This window comes from Staurois parvus, unplaced genomic scaffold (genome assembly GCF_062004578.1).
Source record: "Staurois parvus isolate SC_StPar_1 unplaced genomic scaffold, SC_StPar_1.0 ptg000191l, whole genome shotgun sequence".
NCBI classification, from domain to species: domain Eukaryota; kingdom Metazoa; phylum Chordata; class Amphibia; order Anura; family Ranidae; genus Staurois; species Staurois parvus.
Genome location: NW_028317987.1, coordinates 7,155,129 through 7,177,614, shown reverse-complemented (window position 1 = coordinate 7,177,614; position 22,486 = coordinate 7,155,129). Strand labels below are relative to the sequence as shown.

Here is a 22,486-nt window from a genome sequence, read left to right as displayed (position 1 = left end):
TACACTCACCTCTCCAGTCAGCAGGCTGAGGATCTCCAGGGTGAGCTTCAATATCGTCTCATTCCGGGGAAATTCCTTCCTTACAATCTTCCTGAAAGTCTGCTGATCATCCATCATGACGTCCTTGTAGAGATCCTTGTGTCCTTCTAAATACTCCCACTCCTCCATGGAGAAATAGACAGTGACACCCTGACACCTTATAGGAACCTGACACACACAATGATACAGTCACCATCCAGACACATCCCTTGTCTGTTACTGGAGAATGTCCCAGAATTCCCGGCACCGCTCACCTCTCCTGTCAGCAGCTCCATCATCTTCTTGGTGACTTCTAGAATCTTCTGCATGTTGTGTCTCTCAGGGTTTAGGGAGTCACATGGAGGCACTGTGATGGTCATATGATCACCTGACTTCAGAAGAGGAAATCTCTGTATTGAGGAACCAATAAGAATATCATGTTAGAATCCCAGAATCCTCCTCACCTCTCCGGTCAGGTCTGTGTATTATTAATAGAGATAAGAGTGATGTCATGTGACCTCCCAGAATCCTCCTCATCTCTCCGGTCAGGTCTGTTTTTTATTAATAGAGATCAGAGTGATGTCATGTGACCTCCCAGAATCCTCCTCACCTCTCCAGTCAGGTCTCTGTATTATTAATAGAGATAAGAGTGATGTCATGTGACCTCCCATAATACTCCTCACCTCTCCGGTCAGGTCTGTGTTTTATTAATAGAGATAATAGTGATGTCATGTGACCTCCCAGAATCCTCCTCACCTCTCCGGTCAGCAGGTAGATGATCTCCAGGGTGAGGTTTAGTATCTTCTCAGTCATGTGACTCCGGTCCTCCTCCATCCTCATTGGTGCCATCATGTGATCTATACAGGTCTCCTTGTAGACGGATAACTTTGGGAAATGAAAGTAAGAATGATTTGGATGGTATTGGTCACACAATAATAGGATGTGGATGTGAGGGGGGAATAGGAGGGTTGCTGGACATTGAAGAACTACTCCCCCAAGGGAAGACATTAGTCAGGACTGTTTAGTATTTGCTACATCTTGGATGTCCCGGAACCCGCTTGACCTACCGTATCAGAAATCCCCTTTTCTCTGTTTTGGTTTATTTGGTCTCTGAACTGGGTTTGATGAGTTTTAGATCTTCAAGCAAGAAATGATAAATAACTCCTGAGAGACCCCTCAGCTCCTCTACTTCCCTCAGACCCCTCAGTATTTCCCTCCCTCTGACACCAATGATGGAACATATTCTTCATGGCCGGCTGGGGAATGTTTCCTTCCTCCTTCCCAGCAATGTAAGGGGCTCTATGCTCCATACTCCTGACCCCGGCACTCCATCATTGTGTTGGCTGCATAGTGTAATGATTGCCCATTGGCTGCCTGTGTAGTGTCATCATTGCCCTTTGTAGGCCATGTATGGTCAGGATGGTCCTTGTCTTGTCTATTTATTGTCAGTGCTGTTTGTTTAGAGGACCATATTACTAGAATTTATCTCCACAATGAGGAGAATGTTCCGGCCCCGGAAGTGGGGGAATGTTCTGCCCCTGAAAGGGTTAATCTGGGTTCCCACACTATATATGTGTGTATCATCATCTGCTGGAGATAAAAGACGTCACAGTGACTATGGAGGAAGAGGACAGACATGACTATGGAGGAAGAGGACGGACATGACTATGGAGGAAGAGGAAGGCCATAACGGGTGGGTTACTGGGTGTAAATAGAACATAACATCTTCTGATGACCTCCCATCCTATGCCCTTTTGACCCCTGTACACTGCCCAACTATTCTTTTACGCTCTTCTGTTCACCTCCCATCCTGTGCCCTGCTGACCCCTGTACACTGCCCAACTGATTCCATTACACTCTTCTGCTGACCTCCCATCCTGTGCCCTGCTGACCCCTGTACACTGCCCAACTGATTCCTTTACACTCTTCTGCTGACCTCCCATCCTGTGCCTTGCTGACCCATGAACACTGCCCTACTGATTCCTTTACACTCCTCTGGTTACCTTCCATCCTGTGCCCTGCTGACCCCTGTACACTGCCCAACTGATTCCTTTACACTCTTCTGCTGACCTCCCATCCTGTGCCCTGCTGACCCCGGTACACTATCCAACCGATTCCTTTACACTCTCCTGCCACCTTCTCATCCTGTGCCCTGCTGACCCGTGAACACTGCCCAACTGATTCCTTTACACTTTTCTGCTGACCTCCCATCCTGTGCCCTGCTGACCCCTGTACACTGCCCATCTGACTCCTTTACACTCTTCTGCTGACCTCCCATCCTGTGGCCTGCTTACTCCTGTACACTGCCCAACTATTCATTTACACTCTTCTGCTGACCTCCCATGCTGTGCCCTGCTGACCCCTGTACACTGCCAATATGATTCCTTTACACTCTCCTGCCACCTTCTCATCCTGTGTCCTGCTGACCCCTGTACACTGCCCAACTGATTCCTTTACACTCTTCTGCTGACCTCCCATCCTGTGCCCTGCTGACCCCTGTACACTGCCCAACTGATTCCTTTACACTCTTCTGCTGACCTCCCATCCTGTGCCCTGATGACCCCTGTACACTGCCCATCTGATTCCTTTACACTCTCCTGCTGACCTCCCATCCTGTGCCCTGCTGACCCCTGTACACTGCCCAACTGATTCCTTTATACTCTTCTGCTGACCTCCCATCCTGTGCCCTGCTGACCCCTGTACACTGCCCAACTGATTCCATTACACTCTTCTACTGACCTCCCATCCTGAGCTCTGCTGACCCTGTACACTGCTTTGCAAACTGCTGACCCTATCCTCCACCCCCTGACATTTTTTTACTTCATCCCACATCAGACTGGCTAGACCCGGCCCTGGTTTGTAAGGCTAAAAATACCTTAAATTAATAACATATAGTGTTGCGCTCCCAAACCTCCAATTAATATACTATTATTTGAATCACTTAATCTCTATTCTAAAGATCACAATAATTAAGAATGATGTATGTAATTGATCATAAATATAATAACCTTAAGCTGTGAATCAATACAGATGAATCATGTGCATGAATAAATAAAAACAAAAAAATATAAAATAATAAAAAATTGGGAATAATGTCCCAAAAAAGTGACTTTGTGCTGAAAAATCTTCAATCTATAATGATTATAAATCGGTGACTGCTTGTGAATCCTCCCACAAGTGAAGATGTGCGCTCACCTCATAGGAAGCCTGCAATTAGGCTATATAAGCTTGCGGTTCTCCTCCTTTGGAACCTGCTTGTTTGGAACTCCTGCTTTGAGGTAATGAGTATCCGTGGTATACGATATATGCTATGGGATGAATCGCTTCTCCAGAGGGTGCAACTCCTCTATATTTTCGTCTCCATGCTTTTATGTATTGTATACGGATAGTGGTAGCACTAATACAATCCAAAACTACCGCTGACTGTCGGAGCTGTGTACCCGTGGTCCGGCAAACGAACTGACTCCCTCCGAGTGACGTTACAGTCCCACCCCTACGCGTTACGCCACTGGTCACGTGGCTTCATCAGGGGGATTTGATTGGTCCGTCACTCGCACATTGCCGGCTTATAAAGCACGGCCCCGCCATTTAAATGACTATCTAATGGGGGCAGCCATTTTCCTGGAGGTGAATATAATTTGTAGACGCTATCTTCCATTGCTACATGTGATGATAGTAACACTTTAATCATCCCAAAGGGATACATAGTATCACAATTCCGCAGTCAGCGTGGATATAACCCATCTATCCAATAACATGAGTATGCAATATAATGCTGGTACATCCATGTGTGGGATAAGCAAACATTAACAAAAAACAAAACCTATGAAATTACATCAATAAAATTTTTTTAGTGAGAAAAGTCTAGAGTTATTAGTATTTCTTAAAAAAAGAAAACAAAGGAAAATGAGGAAAATAGAATTGAACATGAAAGAACAAGTAACAAAAATAGAAACATTTAAAGATCACTCTGATTTTGGAAAGTACATGAGTGAATTAAACAGGAGTGTAAAGAATAAAGATCAAGAAAATAAAGGAAAAAAGAAAAGGAAATATCAAAGAGTGGTACAAGATTATAATTCAAAACAGGTGTTTAAATGGCAAAGTAAAGATAATAACACAGGTACATCATCAGTAGAAAATACACCCACTAAATCCATGACAGGAGCTGGATCTCCAGTTAAAAAAACTATAGGATTTGTTACACCAAAAAATGCAGCTCCAATCCACAACCATAAAAAAACTCCCACATCTAAAAAAGAGATGGGACCATCTCAATATGCTAACAATTGGAGGCAATATGATCATTATCAATCCCAGAATAGGGAACCCCAGAGATTCCCTCATCCAGGCTCTAGACCTTATTATAATCCAGGATATAGAGGAGGGGGTTACAGGAGACCATATGGACATCCACCTAGATACACACAAGGATATAGACCCAACTACTATAAATCCCCAAGCCATAAATCACAAGGATACCCCCCACCATACAATCATATGTACAATGTTCCAGTTCACAATAGTTATTCACCATTAGAGCAACAACAACAGGACAACTCTATCCCCAACCCTTTTTTAGGATGGGATTACAATCCCACACACAATATAGAAAGATCAGAAAGAGGGGAAAAAGAGGAGGAAGAAAAAGGAAACAAGAAAAGGAGAAGAGACCCATAGGGGAAGGTATATACAATTTGAGTGGTATACCATTGACTAGTGATGAGATTAAAACATTGGATAGAGGTTTGAAGTTTGCGCCAACTAATAAATTGAACAAGTTTGAAACTTATGTAAGTGTGCAAAAATTTGTGAGAAAACTAAATTTAAAAAAATATTTTTTACAGAATCCTACTGTGATTAATAGCCAGAGTACTGGTAATATACAACATAGCACATTGAAAAATAAATCATTATTCAATCCCAAAAATCAAGATAATCTATATATAAACAATTTTAAGAAAATGGTGATGGAAGACATAGAAGAACTTAAGATCAAAACGTTTAAAGGAGAACTTGATATAAATAGAGGAATAAAGTCTCTACAAGATAGAAACAACTTAGTAGTGCGACCAGCTGACAAGGGGGGGGGAATAGTATTATTATCTAAGGACTCTTATGAAATTTCTATGAGTAAAATGTTAGAAGACACTGATACTTATTGCAAATTAACTAATAACCCTACAAAGACATATAAAACAGAATTAAGTAAACTAATACTATATGGAAAACAAAGAAACATTTTGGATGAAAAGGAAGCAAAATATTTGGTGCCCTCAGTAAGTAAGATACCGGTTTTGTACTCAATACCAAAAATACATAAAAGTTTAGAGGATCCCCCCATGAGACCTATAGTTAATGGTATAGATGGGTTAATATCTAGGATTGGACAATATATAGATCAATTTCTTCAACCCTTAGTAGAGAAAACAAAAGCGTATATTAAAGACACTACACATGTGATTAATATTGTTCAAACAGTGGAAAAGAGGAATAATCTAATTCTAAGTACAGCAGACGTCTCTTCACTTTATACCATAATTGATCATATTGGAGCAATAGAAGCAGCAACTTGGGCTTTGAACAAATATTCTTCTCTCTCTAAGAAACAAATTAAATTTCTGATTAAATGCATCAGATTTTGCCTCAGCCACAACTACTTTTGGTATAAGGGCGAGTACTACTTGCAGATAAGGGGAGTTGCCATGGGCGCCCGTTTTGCACCCAGTATTGCCAACTTGTACATGGCAAAATGGGAGGAGGAAGTAGTATTCACCAATATAAACAACAATATAGCTTTATATGGCAGATTTATTGATGATATCCTGATATTGTGGAAAGGCGATACACTGTCATTGATAGATTACTACCAAAATTTAAATTTAAACATCAAAAATATTATATTGAGTTGGAATATCAATGAGAAGGAAATAAATTTTTTAGATCTCACCTTAGTGAATACAGATGGAGGGATAATAACTAAAAATTATTTCAAAAAAACTGATCGTAACTCATATATCCCTGTTAATAGCTGCCATTATAGACCATGGATCAAAAATGTACCAAGGGGACAATTTTTCAGGTTGAGACGTAATTGTACCAATATTGAAGATTACAGAGAACAAAGCCAAATACTCGTTCAAAGATTTGTAGATAAGGGTTACAAGAAAGAAACTATATTGGATGAAAGAAGTAAAATAGAACTTATAGACAGAACAACATTGTTAGAGGAGAAGAAGCAACAAAAGGTTAGAGAACAAGAATTATCTATAGTATTACCGTATAATAGACAATATAGAGATGTTCAGAAAATTATAAATAAACATTGGAATATACTCCACCTTGATAAAACCTTGAAGAATATCGTTAAAGAACAACCTAGGTTTATTTATAAAAGAGCACCAAATATTCGTGACCGAGTAGTTAAAAATGTGTTAGAACCCCCCCAAACTTTGAGAAATACCTTAAGTTTCTTTAGTGGAACGGGGTTTTACAAATGTGGTCGGTGCTACAGTTGTAGAAAAACACACTCGAATCCAAGACGTAGAGAGTCATTTACTAATCCGAGGAATGGTAAACAATACAAAATAGATCAATTCATTTCTTGTGACAGTACAGGTGTAGTGTATGCCTTAAAATGTCCCTGCAATTATCTATACATAGGTCGTACAAAGAGAAGCCTGAAAGAACGCATGCAAGAACACGTACACAATATAGATATTGGATTCAAATACCATCATCTATCAGTACATTTTAAAATTCACCATAATCAAGATATAGATAAAATAGAATTTTGGGGTATCACTAAACATAATCCACATTGGAGGGGGGATAATCTAGTACGCGAAACAAGTAAAAAAGAATCATTTTGGATTTATGAGTTGGGCAGTTTAGCACCAGGAGGATTAAACAAGGATTTTGATTTATCATGTTTTATTAGTGACACTTAGATTAAGGAATATACGTTAGACCTACCACCATTTATTTAGTCCTTGTTATACGATTATATAGAGGTTTGATGGGGTGCGGTGGAGATATATCGGAATTAGGATTAGGACATTATTCGTTTCTGAGTAGCTCCTACTACACCTTATTAAACCAGTTTTCAATAGGGCTCACCCTAGTATTCTAGGTTGTCATTACAAGTATATGTATCATTTATAGGTACATTTATTTGCACATTATGATATAAGGAAGTATATATCATATACTCCATATATATTTTTAGCATATTATATTTTTTATTTTATTTTAATTTTTATTAATTTATTTTTAAAAATTATTTGTTTTTTATCATGGATTAAATTATCATATTTATTGATGTAATTTCATAGGTTTTGTTTTTTGTTAATGTTTGCTTATCCCACACATGGATGTACCAGCATTATATTGCATACTCATGTTATTGGATAGATGGGTTATATCCACGCTGACTGCGGAATTGTGATACTATGTATCCCTTCGGGATGATTAAAGTGTTACTATCATCACATGTAGCAATGGAAGATAGCGTCTACAAATTATATTCACCTCCAGGAAAATGGCTGCCCCCATTAGATAGTCATTTAAATGGCGGGGCCGTGCTTTATAAGCCGGCAATGTGCGAGTGACGGACCAATGAAATCCCCCTGATGAAGCCACGTGACCAGTGGCGTAACGCGTAGGGGTGGGACTGTAACGTCACTCGGAGGGAGTCAGTTCGTTTGCCGGACCACGGGTACACAGCTCCGACAGTCAGCGGTAGTTTTGGATTGTATTAGTGCTACCACTATCCGTATACAATACATAACCGCATGGAGACGAAAATATAGAGGAGTTGCACCCTCTGGAGAAGCGATTCATCCCATAGCATATATCGTATACCACGGATACTCATTACCTCAAAGCAGGAGTTCCAAACAAGCAGGTTCCAAAGGAGGAGAACCGCAAGCTTATATAGCCTAATTGCAGGCTTCCTATGAGGTGAGCGCACATCTTCACTTGTGGGAGGATTCACAAGCAGTCACCGATTTATAATCATTATAGATTGAAGATTTTTCAGCACAAAGTCACTTTTTTGGGACATTATTTCCACTTTTTTATTATTTTATATTTTTTTGTTTTTATTTATTCATGCACATGATTCATCTGTATTGATTCACAGCTTAAGGTTATTATATTTATGATCAATTACATACATCATTCTTAATTATTGTGATCTTTAGAATAGAGATTAAGTGATTCAAATAATAGTATATTAATTGGAGGTTTGGGAGCGCAACACTATATGTTATTATTTTGCGTTTTGCCACATTGGTAGTTATGTGCTAGAGGTTTGCGATCCAACTTTAAAGTGTATTAATAAGGAGTTTTTGTCTCGCAAGATATTTCATATATGCTAAAAATCCCTTGTTCCATGCGGTGGAACCCCTGTGTGTGTCTGTGTGTGATTTCTATTCTCTATTCCCAGAGCCCTGGATATTCTGCTTTCCCGAGGAAGACATTGAAACATTTTGTGAAGTTGTCCACCTTCTCAGAGAACTCATCTAATCTATGGAGGGGACCATACAGATCTACATACAAAGATCCGAACACACAACGATCGAATAACCCCAACAATACCAAATACTCACCAACTCCTAATCCTCTTCTCTTCTACATGACAGCTGGAGGGGGTTATGGGGGCCGAATCAGCCTCTCCCCGGTATAGGGAGGTGAGATGACTACAGGTTTGTGCTAAAGGAACTGAAATCTGCTGACATTTCCCGTTACAGGAATTCCACAATAACAGCCGAGTCCTTATCACTGTCAGCAATGTGTATCTGTAATATCCCTCCCCCTGTTCTACCGGCCAATCACATACCACGAAGGACTATTTCCTCATCATTTCTGCTCTCTAAAAGCCCCGAGAGAGAAATCTACAACCCAGACACCTTCCCAACCAGAAATCTTCATCTACAAATAAATTTCTACTGATAGGAAGTCAGTCTTTGCACCAGAGGAGCTTACACACTAATGTCCCCTCCCCCACAGTCACATCAGTCTCTGTACCAGAGGAGCTTACACACTAATGTCCCCTCCCCCACAGTCACATCAGTCTCTGTACCAGAGAAGCTTACACACTAATGTCCCCTCCCCCACAGTCACATCAGTCTCTGTACCAGAGGAGCTTACACTCTAATGTTCCCTCCCCCACAGTCACATCAGTCTGTGTACCAGAGGAGCTTACACTCTAATGTCCCCTCCCCCACAGTCACATCAGTCTCTGTACCAGAGGAGCTTACACTCTAATGTCCCCTCCCCCACAGTCACATCAATCTCTGTACCAGAGGAGCTTACACTCTAATGTCCCCTCCCCCAGTCACACCAGTGTCTGTACCAGAGGAGCTTAAACTCTAATGTCCCCTCCCCCACAGTCACATCAATCTCTGTACCAGAGGAGCTTACACTCTAATGTCCCCTCCCCCAGTCACATCAGTCTCTGTACCAGAGGAGCTTACACTCTAATGTCCCCTCCCCCATAGTCACATCAGTCTCTGTACCAGAGGAGCTTACACTCTAATGTCCCCTCCCCCACAGTCACATCAGTCTCTGTACAGAGGAGCTTACACTCTAATGTCCCCTCCCCCACAGTCACATCTCTGTACCAGAGGAGCTTACACTCTAATGTCCCCTCCCCTAGTCACATCAGTCTCTGTACCAGAGAAGCTTACACTCTAATGTCCCCTCCCCCACAGTCACATCAGTCTCTGTACAGAGGAGCTTACACTCTAATGTCCCCTCCCCCACAGTCACATCAGTCTCTGTACCGGAGTAGCTTACACTCTAATGTCCCCTCCCCCACAGTCACATCAGTCTATGTACCAGAGGAGCTTAAACTCTAATGTCCCCTCCCCCACAGTAACATCAGTCTCTGTACCAGAGGAGCTTACACTCTAATGTCCCCTCCCCCACAGTCACATCAGTCTCTGTATAGAGGAGCTTACACTCTAATGTCCCCTCCCCCACAGTCACATCAGTCTCTGTACCAGAGGAGCTTACACTCTAATGCCCCCTCCCCCACAGTGACATCAGTCTCTTTACCAGAGAAGCTTACGCTCTAATGTCCCCTCCCCCACAGTCACATCAGTCTCTTTACCAGAGGAGCTTACACTCTAATGTCCCCTCCCTCACAGTCACATCAGTCTCTTTACCAGAGGAGCTTACACTCTAATGTCCCCTCCCTCACAGTTACATCAGTCTCTTTACCAGAGGAGCTTACACTCTAATGTCCCCTCCCCCGCAGTCACATCAGTCTCTATACCAGAGGAGCTTACACTCTAATGTCCCCTCCCCCACAGTCACATCAGTCTCTTTACCAGAGGAGCTTACACTCTAATGTCCCCTCCCTCACAGTTACATCAGTCTCTGTACCGGAGGAGCTTACACTCTAATGTCCCCTCCTCCACAGTCACATCAGTCTCTGTACCGGAGGAGCTTACACTCTAATGTCCCCTCCCTCACAGTCACATCAGTCTCTTTACCAGAGGAGCTTACACTCTAATGTCCCCTCCCCCCACAGTCACATCAGTCTCTGTTCCAGAGGAGCTTACACTCTAATGTCCCCTCCCCCACAAACACTATTATTATACATTTATATAGCTCTGACATACCATAGTGCTGTACAGAGAACACTGAACCAGTCTTGTAGGTAGGTAGGTAGGTGGTCTTTTTCCTTTTCCTTAGGGTCCCCTCCGGATACCAATGGTCACACCTGGACACAGCTAGGAGATCTGGGAAAGTGAAGTCACCTCAGTTGTGATCACAAGCACTTCAGCTATGTTGGTATAACATGGGGGATGTTATAGTGTATCCTCCGGGCAGACTCCACATATCACCTTCACACCATCCAATCACATACATGTACATTATGTTCACCTTTACTCAGCAATTATTTGTATGACGTCTGCATTACACCCACGTCTCTGCCTTATCTGTCACACCATATCTGGCCCAACGCCCTGACCACGGCTATCATCTGGCCCAATGCCCAGACCACGGCTGTCATCTGATCCTACACCCTGACCACGGCTATCATCTGATCCTACACCCTGACCACGGCTATCATCTGATCTTACACCCTGACCACGGCTATCATCTGACCCTATGTCCTGACCACGGCCATAATATGGACCTACACCCAAGCTGTGGTTACAACTTTTCAGGACTGACAGTAAAGATTATCTGCTTTTTTGTAAAGTTTGCAAAAACACTCATTTCTACCTAGAGCTGGCCTAGACAGTTGTGTTAGTGTGTACAAAGATCATATATATATGTGTTACACAAGCATCTTGTATCAGTGTGTACAAAATAGATTCAGTTATATTCCATTAATACTTTCAAGTCCCATCTGTCTCTGTACCACAGGAGCTTACACTCTAATGTCCCCTCCCCCACAGTCCCATCAGTCTCTGTACCAGAGGAGCTTACACTCTAATTTCCCCTCCCCCACAGTCCCATCAGTCTCTGTACCAGAGGATCTTACACTCTAATGTCCCCTCCCCCACAGTCCCATCAGTTTCTGTACCAGAGGAGCTTACACTCTGCACCAGAGAGGTTGTGGTGCAGTTGCTCTCTATCTCCAGACCCTAGGGGGTCTGGAGATGGAGAAACATGGCCAATTCTGGGATAGACAATATGGGAAATATATGCGAGCGCACCTACAAAGAAAGTATAGCAGCTGTACACCAGGTAACCAGAAAACCTCTAAAACAATGTAAAACAAAAGTGCAACGCTGAAAAAAAGACACTATAAATATAAATCATTAAATAAACAGTTCATATGGTGATTTCAAGTGACATCAGGTGCTTTCATATAATCGTATCCTTCTGGTGGTAAGGTGCTGTGAGATAAGGTGCAGAAAGAATGCACACTCACCAGAACGCACAATTTAATGAGCGTTTGTAAATATATGTTTCTCCTGAGGTCATCTGCTGGTCAGGGTGATGTCTGGAATCCAATATCCTCCCTTCAGTGGTCCTGGATGTTTATCAAGGTGGTCCAGTATACCCCTCAGGTAGTAGCCTATGGACTGCTCTGTAGTGGTAGGGAAAGCTCCTTCTCCAGTGGTCAGGTGGATGGCTGTGGATTGATACTCCCCAAGGGAGTCAAAGCAGAGACATCTCCATAGTGTAGTAAGTATATACTTTATTAGGGCAAAACGAGGATATATAGAATAAAATTCAGTAGATGTACAAGCGATTACATGGACTAACCGTCCAGTGTTAAAGATGGCCGCCGGAGCTCCACGATTCCATATAGAGATACGGAAGAATATAAAAAAGAATCCGATAAAGTAAAGAAATACCTTGAAAATATAGAAAAAGAACAAAAAATAAAGAAAAAGAAAAAGTATACTAGAGACTTTAAGGACTATCAAGATAATGTAGTTTTCAAATGGCAATCCGATGAAGATACTTCCCAAACAGTAACAAACCCTACTGATAATAATAAGGGGAAACCTAAAAAAGCACAATCTGACAATAGACACAAACCTGCATATCAACAATACCAGTCTCCTAGAAATAACAGGAAACCCAGTCAGTACAATGTTCCAACTTATAATAGATTTGAACCAATTGCCGACCAGAATGTAGGTTCACGGAACTTGCAATGGCATCCTGCTTATGAACACCCATACCACACTCAACAAAATCAGTCTGGTAATTGGCAACACTACCCTAATAAGAACCAATATCCCCACCAGCAAGGAACAGGAGCATCCTCAAGGTACTATAATCAGATGCCCTCTAACCCAAAAACTAAACCATCAGCTACACAATACAATAGGGATTATTATGATAATAGGAACCATCAATATACACCGCCAAGGACATCATATAACCATGGCCCAAACAGAACACCTCAGGTGCATTTTTTAGGGGAAGGAAGGATCCGGAAAAGAAGCGGTTCCGCAGAGGGAAGAGGGGTGGCAAAAGGGTCAACAGACACAGGCAAAAGAAGGAAAACTTAGCAGGTCAAGGTATTTTCAATTTGAGCAATACAGTATTAACGCAACCGGAGCTACAGCTCCTAGATAAGGGGTTGAAATTTGCTCCAAAGAAAAAGTTAAATAAATTTCAAACTTACATTGATGTTCATAGATTTTCACGACAGCTTTCCCTAAAACGGTATTTCTACTCTAATCCTATTACTTACAATCATAATAACACTGCTAACTGTTCAACGTTAAGAAATGCTTCAACCTATAACCCCCCACCCCAATCCAGGTCTCATGTTAATATCTTTAGAGAACTGGTATTAAAAGATCTGGATGAGCTCAAATTAAAACAGACTCCCAATACAGACACTACCAAAGCGATCGATCTTCTTTTAGAAAGAAAAGACTTAGTTATTAGACCAGCGGACAAAGGAGGAGGGGTGGTTATACTTCAAAAATCAGATTATCTTGAGGAAGCATATAAAATCCTCAACGATACCACCACCTACATACGCTTACCTAACAATCCCCTACCAACTCTTAAAAAGGGTTTGAAAAATATCATAAAAAGGGGATTTGAAGATGGCATAATAAATAAAAAAGAGAAGGATTTTTTATGTCCTTCAGCTCCGAAACTTCCTGTGTTCTATATACTTCCGAAAGTACACAAGAATCCGGTGAAACCACCAGGACGACCTATCATCAGTGGAATAGGATCATTATTCTCAAAAGCAGGAGAATATATAGACTATTTCCTGCAGCCGCTAGTAACACAAACCCCTTCCTTTCTAAAAGACACAAAACATATTCTTAATGATATGAAAGATATTAGGATTTCACCTCAGACTTTTCTAGTAACAGCGGATGTCACTTCCCTATATAGTAACATCGCACATGCTGATGGGATGGAAGCTACCAAATATTTCCTGGACACTCATAGTACTTTGTCCCCCTCACATATGGAGTATATTCTATCACTATTACAGTTCGCTATGCAGAATACCTATTTTTGGTTTGACCGCAACTACTTTCTCCAAACCAAAGGCATAGCTATGGGGGCAAAATTTGCCCCCAGTTTAGCAAATCTTTTTATGGCCTACTGGGAGGAGTTTTTAATTTATGCCAGAGACTGGCCAGAGTTAATATTTTACAAAAGATTTATAGACGATGTGTTTTTATTATGGAATGGGGAGGAGGAATCTTTATTAAATGTTTTTACCACACTCAATGACAATAAACTTAATATTGAATTTAGTTATTCTTATAGTACTAAAGAAATACATTTCCTTGACCTGACACTATCGAATGTTAATGGCATGATTGTAACTGAGTCCTTTTTTAAAAAAACTGACAGGAACAGTTTCATTCCGCTTGAAAGTTGCCACCATCCCACATGGTTGGCAAATATCCCGAAAGGCCAATTTTTAAGAATTCGCAGGAACTGCACAGAACTCAACACATATCACACACAAGCTAAGATTCTTAAGACAAAATTCCTGGAAAAAGGATACTCCCAACAAAATCTGGATAACACAATTCAGCAAGTAGCAAATACAGACAGAAGTATGCTACTAGAGAACAAAGGAACGCCAAATAAATCCTTGACTTGTCCTTTCATAACCACATATTCCATACAGCATAGAGCTATTAAACGTATAATTAATAAAAATTGGAATGTTCTGATGACGGATCCTATTCTTTTTAAAATTCTACCAGATAAGCCAGAAATTAGATATAAAAAAGCTGTGGCCCTGCGACATCGATTAGCACCGAATGTCATAAATCCCCGAGAAAATTTCTTTTGCATCAAATCTAAAAGGATTTTTTCCTTGTAATAAGTGCGTCATATGCACAACCAATAACATAAGAAAACATAAACTATATTCTTTTATTTCATGTACTACGGGTAGAACATACAATATTGATAAATGCATTACGTGTTACAGTAAGAACGTAGTTTACATCCTTGAATGTTCGTGTAAACTCCAGTACGTGGGACGTACAACTAGACGTTTACGTGACAGACTGAGAGAACACGTCAATAACATTAAAAAGTGTTATAAGGATCATTCCTTGTCCTATCATTTCAAACAGAAACATAATAAAGACCCTTCGTCCTTACAATTTGTTGGAATAGATGCGGTACAACCACATTGGAGGGGGGTCAATAAACTGCGGGTTGTTTCACAACTTGAAACACGTTGGATACATGAGCTCCGGACCCTGCACCCAAAAGCCACAATATAGATATAGACTTGAATTGCTTCCTTAATAATTGTTAATATCTCTCGGATTTATGTTTTATTTGGGGTTCTAACAGAATAGAATAAGATAAAATATGGTCTGATACCTTTTAAAATATTTAAAATATCAGATGTGCTCTTTAGAATCATGATGTGATTACATGTGGGTTTTATATTAAGTTTTAATAAAATAAAATAATTTTTATATATATATTTTAAGTAGATATATTTTATTACTATTTTAATACTATTTTATATATAATAAAATTAGTTATGGTTATCATTTAGGAACAACAACAATAATTTGTATTACCTTGATTGTAACTTTGTTATGAATATTTTGATTATAATCTAATTTTATCATGTCATGATGCAATGGATTTTTATTGTAAATATAGACTATTTATATGCTAGTGCTATATTTTCTATTTGAAATTAATTGGCATTTTCTTCAAATGAATACCAGGTTTACTGGTTGATTGACAAGGTGTTTCAATGTCCATTTTTTTCAATTTTGCAAACTATTTCTAATTATTATAATAAGAATGCATATTGGGCAGCCTTGATAGGTGAAATATAGTATATAGGGACAATGGATGGCAGTTGTCCACGTCTATATACAAAATAATTAACTACTGCCAGTGTAATAGATACATCGCAGCTGCAATGTTATTTTGGATTTAGAAACAACCAACAGAAAATGGCGCCCGTACGATTGCACGGACGTCCATGAATTAGGCTTCTACAATATGGCGCCTCCCTAATGCGCATGCACCTAGCATATAAATTGGCGTCACACGGCTCGGCGTTATTGGCAAATCCCCCCAGACGGCGTGCGTGCGCACGAAACGCGTAGGAGGAGCCAGCAATGCCGTGACGTCACGCCGCCGGAGCATCATGGAGCTCCGGCGGCCATCTTTAACACTGGACGGTTAGTCCATGTAATCGCTTGTACATCTACTGAATTTTATTCTATATATCCTCGTTTTGCCCTAATAAAGTATATACTTACTACACTATGGAGATGTCTCTGCTTTGACTCCCTTGGGGAGTATCAATCCACAGCCATCCACCTGACCACTGGAGAAGGAGCTTTCCCTACCACTACAGAGCAGTCCATAGGCTACTACCTGAGGGGTATACTGGACCACCTTGATAAACATCCAGGACCACTGAAGGGAGGATATTGGATTCCAGACATCACCCTGACCAGCAGATGACCTCAGGAGAAACATATATTTACAAACGCTCATTAAATTGTGCGTTCTGGTGAGTGTGCATTCTTTCTGCACCTTATCTCACAGCACCTTACCACCAGAAGGATACGATTATATGAAAGCACCTGATGTCACTTGAAATCACCATATGAACTGTTTATTTAATGATTTATATTTATAGTGTCTTTTTTTCAGCGTTGCACTTTTGTTTTACATTGTTTTAGAGGTTTTATGGTTACCTGGTGTACAGCTGCTATACTTTCTTTGTAGGTGCGCTCGCATATATTTCCCATATTGTCTATCCCAGAATTGGCCATGTTTCTCCATCTCCAGACCCCCTAGGGTCTGGAGATAGAGAGCAACTGCACCACAACCTCTCTGGTGCAGAGTGTAAGCTCCTCTGGTACAGAGACTGATGGGACTGTGGGGGAGGGGACATTAGAGTGTAAGCTCCTCTGGTACAGAGACTGATGTGACTGTGGGGGAGGGGACATTAGAGTGTAAGCTCCTCTGGTACAGAGACTGATGGGAGTGTGGGGGAGGGGACATTAGAGTGTAAGCTCCTCTGGTACAGAGACTGATGGGACTGTGGGGGAGGGGACATTAGAGTGTAAGCTCCTCTGGTACAGAGACTGATGGGACTGTGGGGGAGGGGACATTAGAGTGTAAGATCCTCTGGTACAGAGACTGATGGGACTGTGGGGGAGGGGACATTAGAGTGTAAGCTCCTGTGGTACAGAGACAGATGGGACTTGAAAGTATTAATGGAATATAAGTGAATCTATTTTGTACACACTGATACAAGATGCTTGTGTAACACACATATATATGATCTTTGTACACACTAACTGTCAGGGCTCCCAGGTATGACCAGAGATGTGTGACTGATGCAGGGAAACGCAGACTTCAGAAATGTGATAAACAATATAATTTATTAACACTAACCATACAAACATAAACGCAGGGCAATACTAAACATAATACAGTGCAAACAAACCAAACCAACCACCCACAGATAACAGTACATACAAGCAAGCGTCGTCAGGCAGGCCGGGTCAATATCAATTGGGCAGGTAGGTACGGGGGGAGCAAGCAGAGAATGGTCGGGGTCACAGGCCAGGTTCAGCAGGTAGCAAGCAGCGAGGTACAGAGGGTCAGACAGAGGGGTGGTCAGGGTCACAAGCCAGGATCAGAGCAGGAGAAGTCAGCAGCAGTTCAGATCAGGGTCAGCGAAGGAACAGAAACAGGATGCAGGACAGATACAGGGCCCAGGACAAACACAACACCAAGGCAGAGTCTGCAAGTCTGGCCATCCCTTAAATACCCCAGTATCATCAGTTCCAGGTGTTAGCTGGCTGAAAGGTTGAGTCTCTGATTGCTGGGAGCACCCGCTGGCCAGCCCTGGTACTGCAGATCAAAAAGGCAGGTGAGTCCCACCATTGCTGGCCAGTCCATTCCTAACACTAACACAACTGTCTTGGCCAGCTCTAGGTAGAAATGAGTGTTTTTGCAAACTTTACAAAAAAGCAGATAATCTTTACTGTCAGTCCTGAAAAGTTGTAACCACAGCTTGGGTGTAGGTCCATATTATAGCCGTGGTCAGGGTGTAGGATCAGATGATAGCCGTGGTCAGGGTGTAGGGTCAGATGATAGCCGTGGTCTGGGCATTGGGCCAGATGATAGCCGTGGTCAGGACGTAGGGTCAGATGATAGCCGTGATCAGGGCGTTGGGCCAGATATGGTGTGACAGATAAGGCAGAGACGTGGGTGTAATGCAGACGTCATACAAATAATTGCTGACTAAAGGTGAACATAATGTACATGTATGTGATTGGATGGTGTGAAGGTGATATGTGGAGTCTGCCCGGAGGATACACTATAACATCCCCCATGTTATACCAACATAGCTGAAGTGCTTGTGATCACAACTGAGGTGACTTCACTTTCCCAGATCTCCTAGCTGTGTCCAGGTGTGACCATTGGTATCCAGAGGGGACCCTAAGGAAAAGGAAAAAGACCACCTACCTACCTACCTACAAGACTGGTTCAGTGTTCTCTGTACAGCACTATGGTATGTCAGAGCTATATAAATGTATAATAATAGTGTTTGTGGGGGAGGGGACATTAGAGTGTAAGCTTCTCTGGTACAGATACTAATGTGACTGTGGGGGAGGGGACATTAGAGTGTAAGCTCCTCTGGTACAGATACTAATGTGACTGTGAGGGAGGGGACATTAGAGTGTAAGCTCCTCTGGTAAAGAGACTGATGTAACTGTGAGGGAGGGGACATTAGAGTGTAAGCTCCTCTGGTACAGAGACTGATGTGACTGTGGGGGAGGGGACATTAGAGCGTAAGCTTCTCTGGTAAAGAGACTGATGTGACTGTGGGGGAGGGGGCATTAGAGCGTAAGTTCCTCTGGTACAGGGACTGATGTGACTGTGGGGGAGGGGCATTAGAGTGTAAGTTCCTCTGGTACAGGGACTGATGTGACTGTGGGGGAGGGGACATTAGAGTGTAAGCTCCTCTATACAGAGACTGATGTGGCTGTGGGGGAGGGGACATTAGAGTGTAAGCTCCTCTGGTACAGAGACTGATGTGACTGGGGGAGGGGACATTAGAGTGTAATCTCCTCTGGTACAGAGATTGATGTGACTGGGGGAGGGGACATTAGAGTGTAATCTCCTCTGGTACAGAGACTGATGTGACTGTGGGGGAGGGGGAATTAGAGTGTAAGCTCCTCCGGTACAGAGACTGATGTGACTGTGGGGGAGGGGACATTAGAGTGTAAGCTCCTCTGTACCGAGACTGATGTGACTGTGGGGGAGGGGACATTAGAGTGTAAGCTCCTCTGGTACAGAGACTGATGTGACTAGGGGAGGGGACATTAGAGTGTAAGCTCCTCTGGTACAGAGATGTGACTGTGGGGGAGGGGACATTAGAGTGTAAGCTCCTCTGTACAGAGACTGATGTGACTGTGGGGGAGGGGACATTAGAGTGTAAGCTCCTCTGGTACAGAGACTGATGTGACTATGGGGGAGGGGACATTAGAGTGTAAGCTCCTCTGGTACAGAGACTGATGTGACTGGGGGAGGGGACATTAGAGTGTAAGCTCCTCTGGTACAGAGATTGATGTGACTGTGGGGGAGGGGACATTAGAGTGTAAGCTCCTCTGGTACAGAGACTGATGTGACTGTGGGGGAGGGGACATTAGAGTGTAAGCTCCTCTGGTACAGAGACTGATGTGACTGTGGGGGAGGGGACATTAGAGTGTAAGCTCCTCTGGTACACAGACTGATGTGACTGTGGGGGAGGGAACATTAGAGTGTAAGCTCCTCTGGTACAGAGACTGATGGGACTGTGGGGGAGGGGACATTAGTGTGTAAACTCCTCTGGTACAGAGACTGATGTGACTGTGGGGGAGGGGACATTAGAGTGTAAGCTCCTCTGGTACAGAGACTGATGTGACTGTGGGGGAGGGGACATTAGTGTGTAAACTCCTCTGGTACGGAGACTGATGTGACTGTGGGGGAGGGGACATTAGAGTGTAAGCTCCTCTGGTACGGAGACTGATGTGACTGTGGGGGAGGGGACATTAGTGTGTAAGCTCCTCTGGTACAGAGACTGATGTGACTGTGGGGGAAGGGACATTAGAGTGTAAGCTCCTCTGGTACAGAGACTGATGTGACTGTGGGGGAGGGGACATTAGTGTGTAAGCTCCTCTGGTACAGAGACTGATGTGACTGTGGGGGAAGGGACATTAGAGTGTAAGCTCCTCTGGTACAGAGACTGATGTGACTGTGGGGGAGGGGACATTAGAGTGTAAGCTCCTCTGGTACAGAGACTGATGTGACTGTGGGGGAGGGGACATTAGTGTGTAAGCTGCTCTGGTACAGAGACTGATGTGACTGTGGGGGAGGGGACATTAGAGTGTAAGCTCCTCTGGTTCAGTAGAAATGTATTTGTAGATGAAGATTTCTGGCTGGGAAGGTGTCTGGGTTGTAGATTTCTCTCTCGGGGTTTGTAGAGAACAGAAATGATGAGGAAATAGTCCTTCGTGGTATCTGATTGGCCGGTAGAACAGGGGGAGGGATATTACACATACACATTGCTGACAGTGATAAGGACTCGGCTGTTATTGTGGAATTCCTGTAACGGGAAATGTCAGCAGATTTCAGTTCCTTTAGCACAAACCTGTAGTCATCTCACCTCCCTATACTGGGGAGAGGCTGATTCGGCCCCCATAACCCCCTCCAGCTGTCATGTAGAAGAGAAGAGGATTAGGAGTTGGTGAGTATTTGGTATTGTTGGGGTTATTCGATCGTTGTGTGTTCGGATCTTTGTATGTAGATCTGTATGGTCCCCTCCATAGACTAGAAGAGTTCGCTGAGAAGGTGGACAACTTCACAAAATGTTTCAATGTCTTCCTCGGGAAAGCAGAATATCCAGGGCTCTGGGAATAGAGAATAGAAATCACACACAGACACACACAGGGGTTCCACCGCATGGAACAAGGTATTTTTAGCCTTACAAACCAGGGCCGGATCTAGCCGTTCTGATGTGGGGGTGCAGTTATAAAATGTCAGGGGGTGGAGGATAGGGTCAGCAGTTTGCAAAGCAGTGTACAGGGGTCAGCAGAGCTCAGGATGGGAGGTCAGCAGAAGAATGTAAAGGAATCAGTTGGGCAGTGTACAGGGGTCAGCAGGGCACAGGATGAGAAGGTGGCAGGAGAGTGTAAAGGAATCGGTTGGATAGTGTACAGGGGTCAGCAGGGCACAGGATGGGAGGTCAGCAGAAGAGTGTAAAGGAATCAGTTGGGCAGTGTACAGGGGTCAGCAGGGCACAGTATGGGAGGTCAGCAGAAGAGTGTAAAGGAATCAGTTGAGCAGTGTACAGGGGTCAGCAGGGCACAGGATGGAAGGTAACCAGAGGAGTGTAAAGGAATCAGTAGGGCAGTGTTCATGGGTCAGCAAGGCACAGGATGGGAGGTCAGCAGAAGAGTGTAATGGAATCAGTTGGGCAGTGTACAGGGGTCAGCAGGGCACAGGATGGGAGGTGAACAGAAGAGCGTAAAAGAATAGTTGGGCAGTGTACAGGGGTCAGAAGGGCATAGGATGGGAGGTCATCAGAAGATGTTATGTTCTATTTACACCCAGTAACCCACCCGTTATGGCCTTCCTCTTCCTCCATAGTCATGTCCGTCCTCTTCCTCCATAGTCATGTCTGTCCTCTTCCTCCATAGTCACTGTGACGTCTTTTATCTCCAGCAGATGATGATACACACATATATAGTGTGGGAACCCAGATTAACCCTTTCAGGGGCAGAACATTCCCCCACTTCCGGGGCCGGAACATTCTCCTCATTGTGGAGATAAATTCTAGTAATATGGTCCTCTAAACAAACAGCACTGACAATAAATAGACAAGACAAGGACCATCCTGACCATACATGGCCTACAAAGGGCAATGATGACACTACACAGGCAGCCAATGGGCAATCATTACACTATGCAGCCAACACAATGATGGAGTGCCGGGGTCAGGAGTATGGAGCATAGAGCCCCTTACATTGCTGCTCAGGAGGAAGGAAACATTCCCCAGCCGGCCATGAAGAATATGTTCCATCATTGGTGTCAGAGGGAGGGAAATACTGAGGGGTCTGAGGGAAGTAGAGGAGCTGAGGGGTCTCTCAGGAGTTATTTATCATTTCTTGTTTGAAGATCTAAAACTCATCAAACCCAGTTCAGAGACCAAATAAACCCAACAGAGAAAAGGGGATTTCTGATACGGTAGGTCAAGCGGGTTCCGGGACATCCAAGATGTAGCAAATACTAAACAGTCCTGACTAATGTCTTCCCTTGGGGGAGTAGTTCTTCAATGTCCAGCAACCCTCCTATTCCCCCCTCACATCCACATCCTATTATTGTGTGACCAATACCATCCAAATCATTCTTACTTTCATTTCCCAAAGTTATCCGTCTACAAGGAGACCTGTATAGATCACATGATGGCACCAATGAGGATGGAGGAGGACCGGAGTCACATGACTGA

The 22,486-nt window shown here is 43.0% G+C and overlaps 1 protein-coding gene across 1 annotated transcript in view; it reads right to left on the bottom strand.

Annotated features, from left to right (window-relative positions):
• Positions 1-16,754, bottom strand: part of LOC149461946 (uncharacterized) — a 61,822-nt gene extending 45,068 nt beyond the window's left edge. The window contains exons 1-2 of the mRNA XM_089677760.1: positions 16,677-16,754; positions 10-207 (exon numbers count right to left, since the gene is read on the bottom strand). Of these exons, the coding sequence (XP_089533886.1) occupies positions 10-207; positions 16,677-16,754 (276 nt within the window). The remainder of the gene's footprint in view (positions 1-9; positions 208-16,676) is intronic.
• Between the last annotated feature and the right edge of the window lie 5,732 nt (positions 16,755-22,486).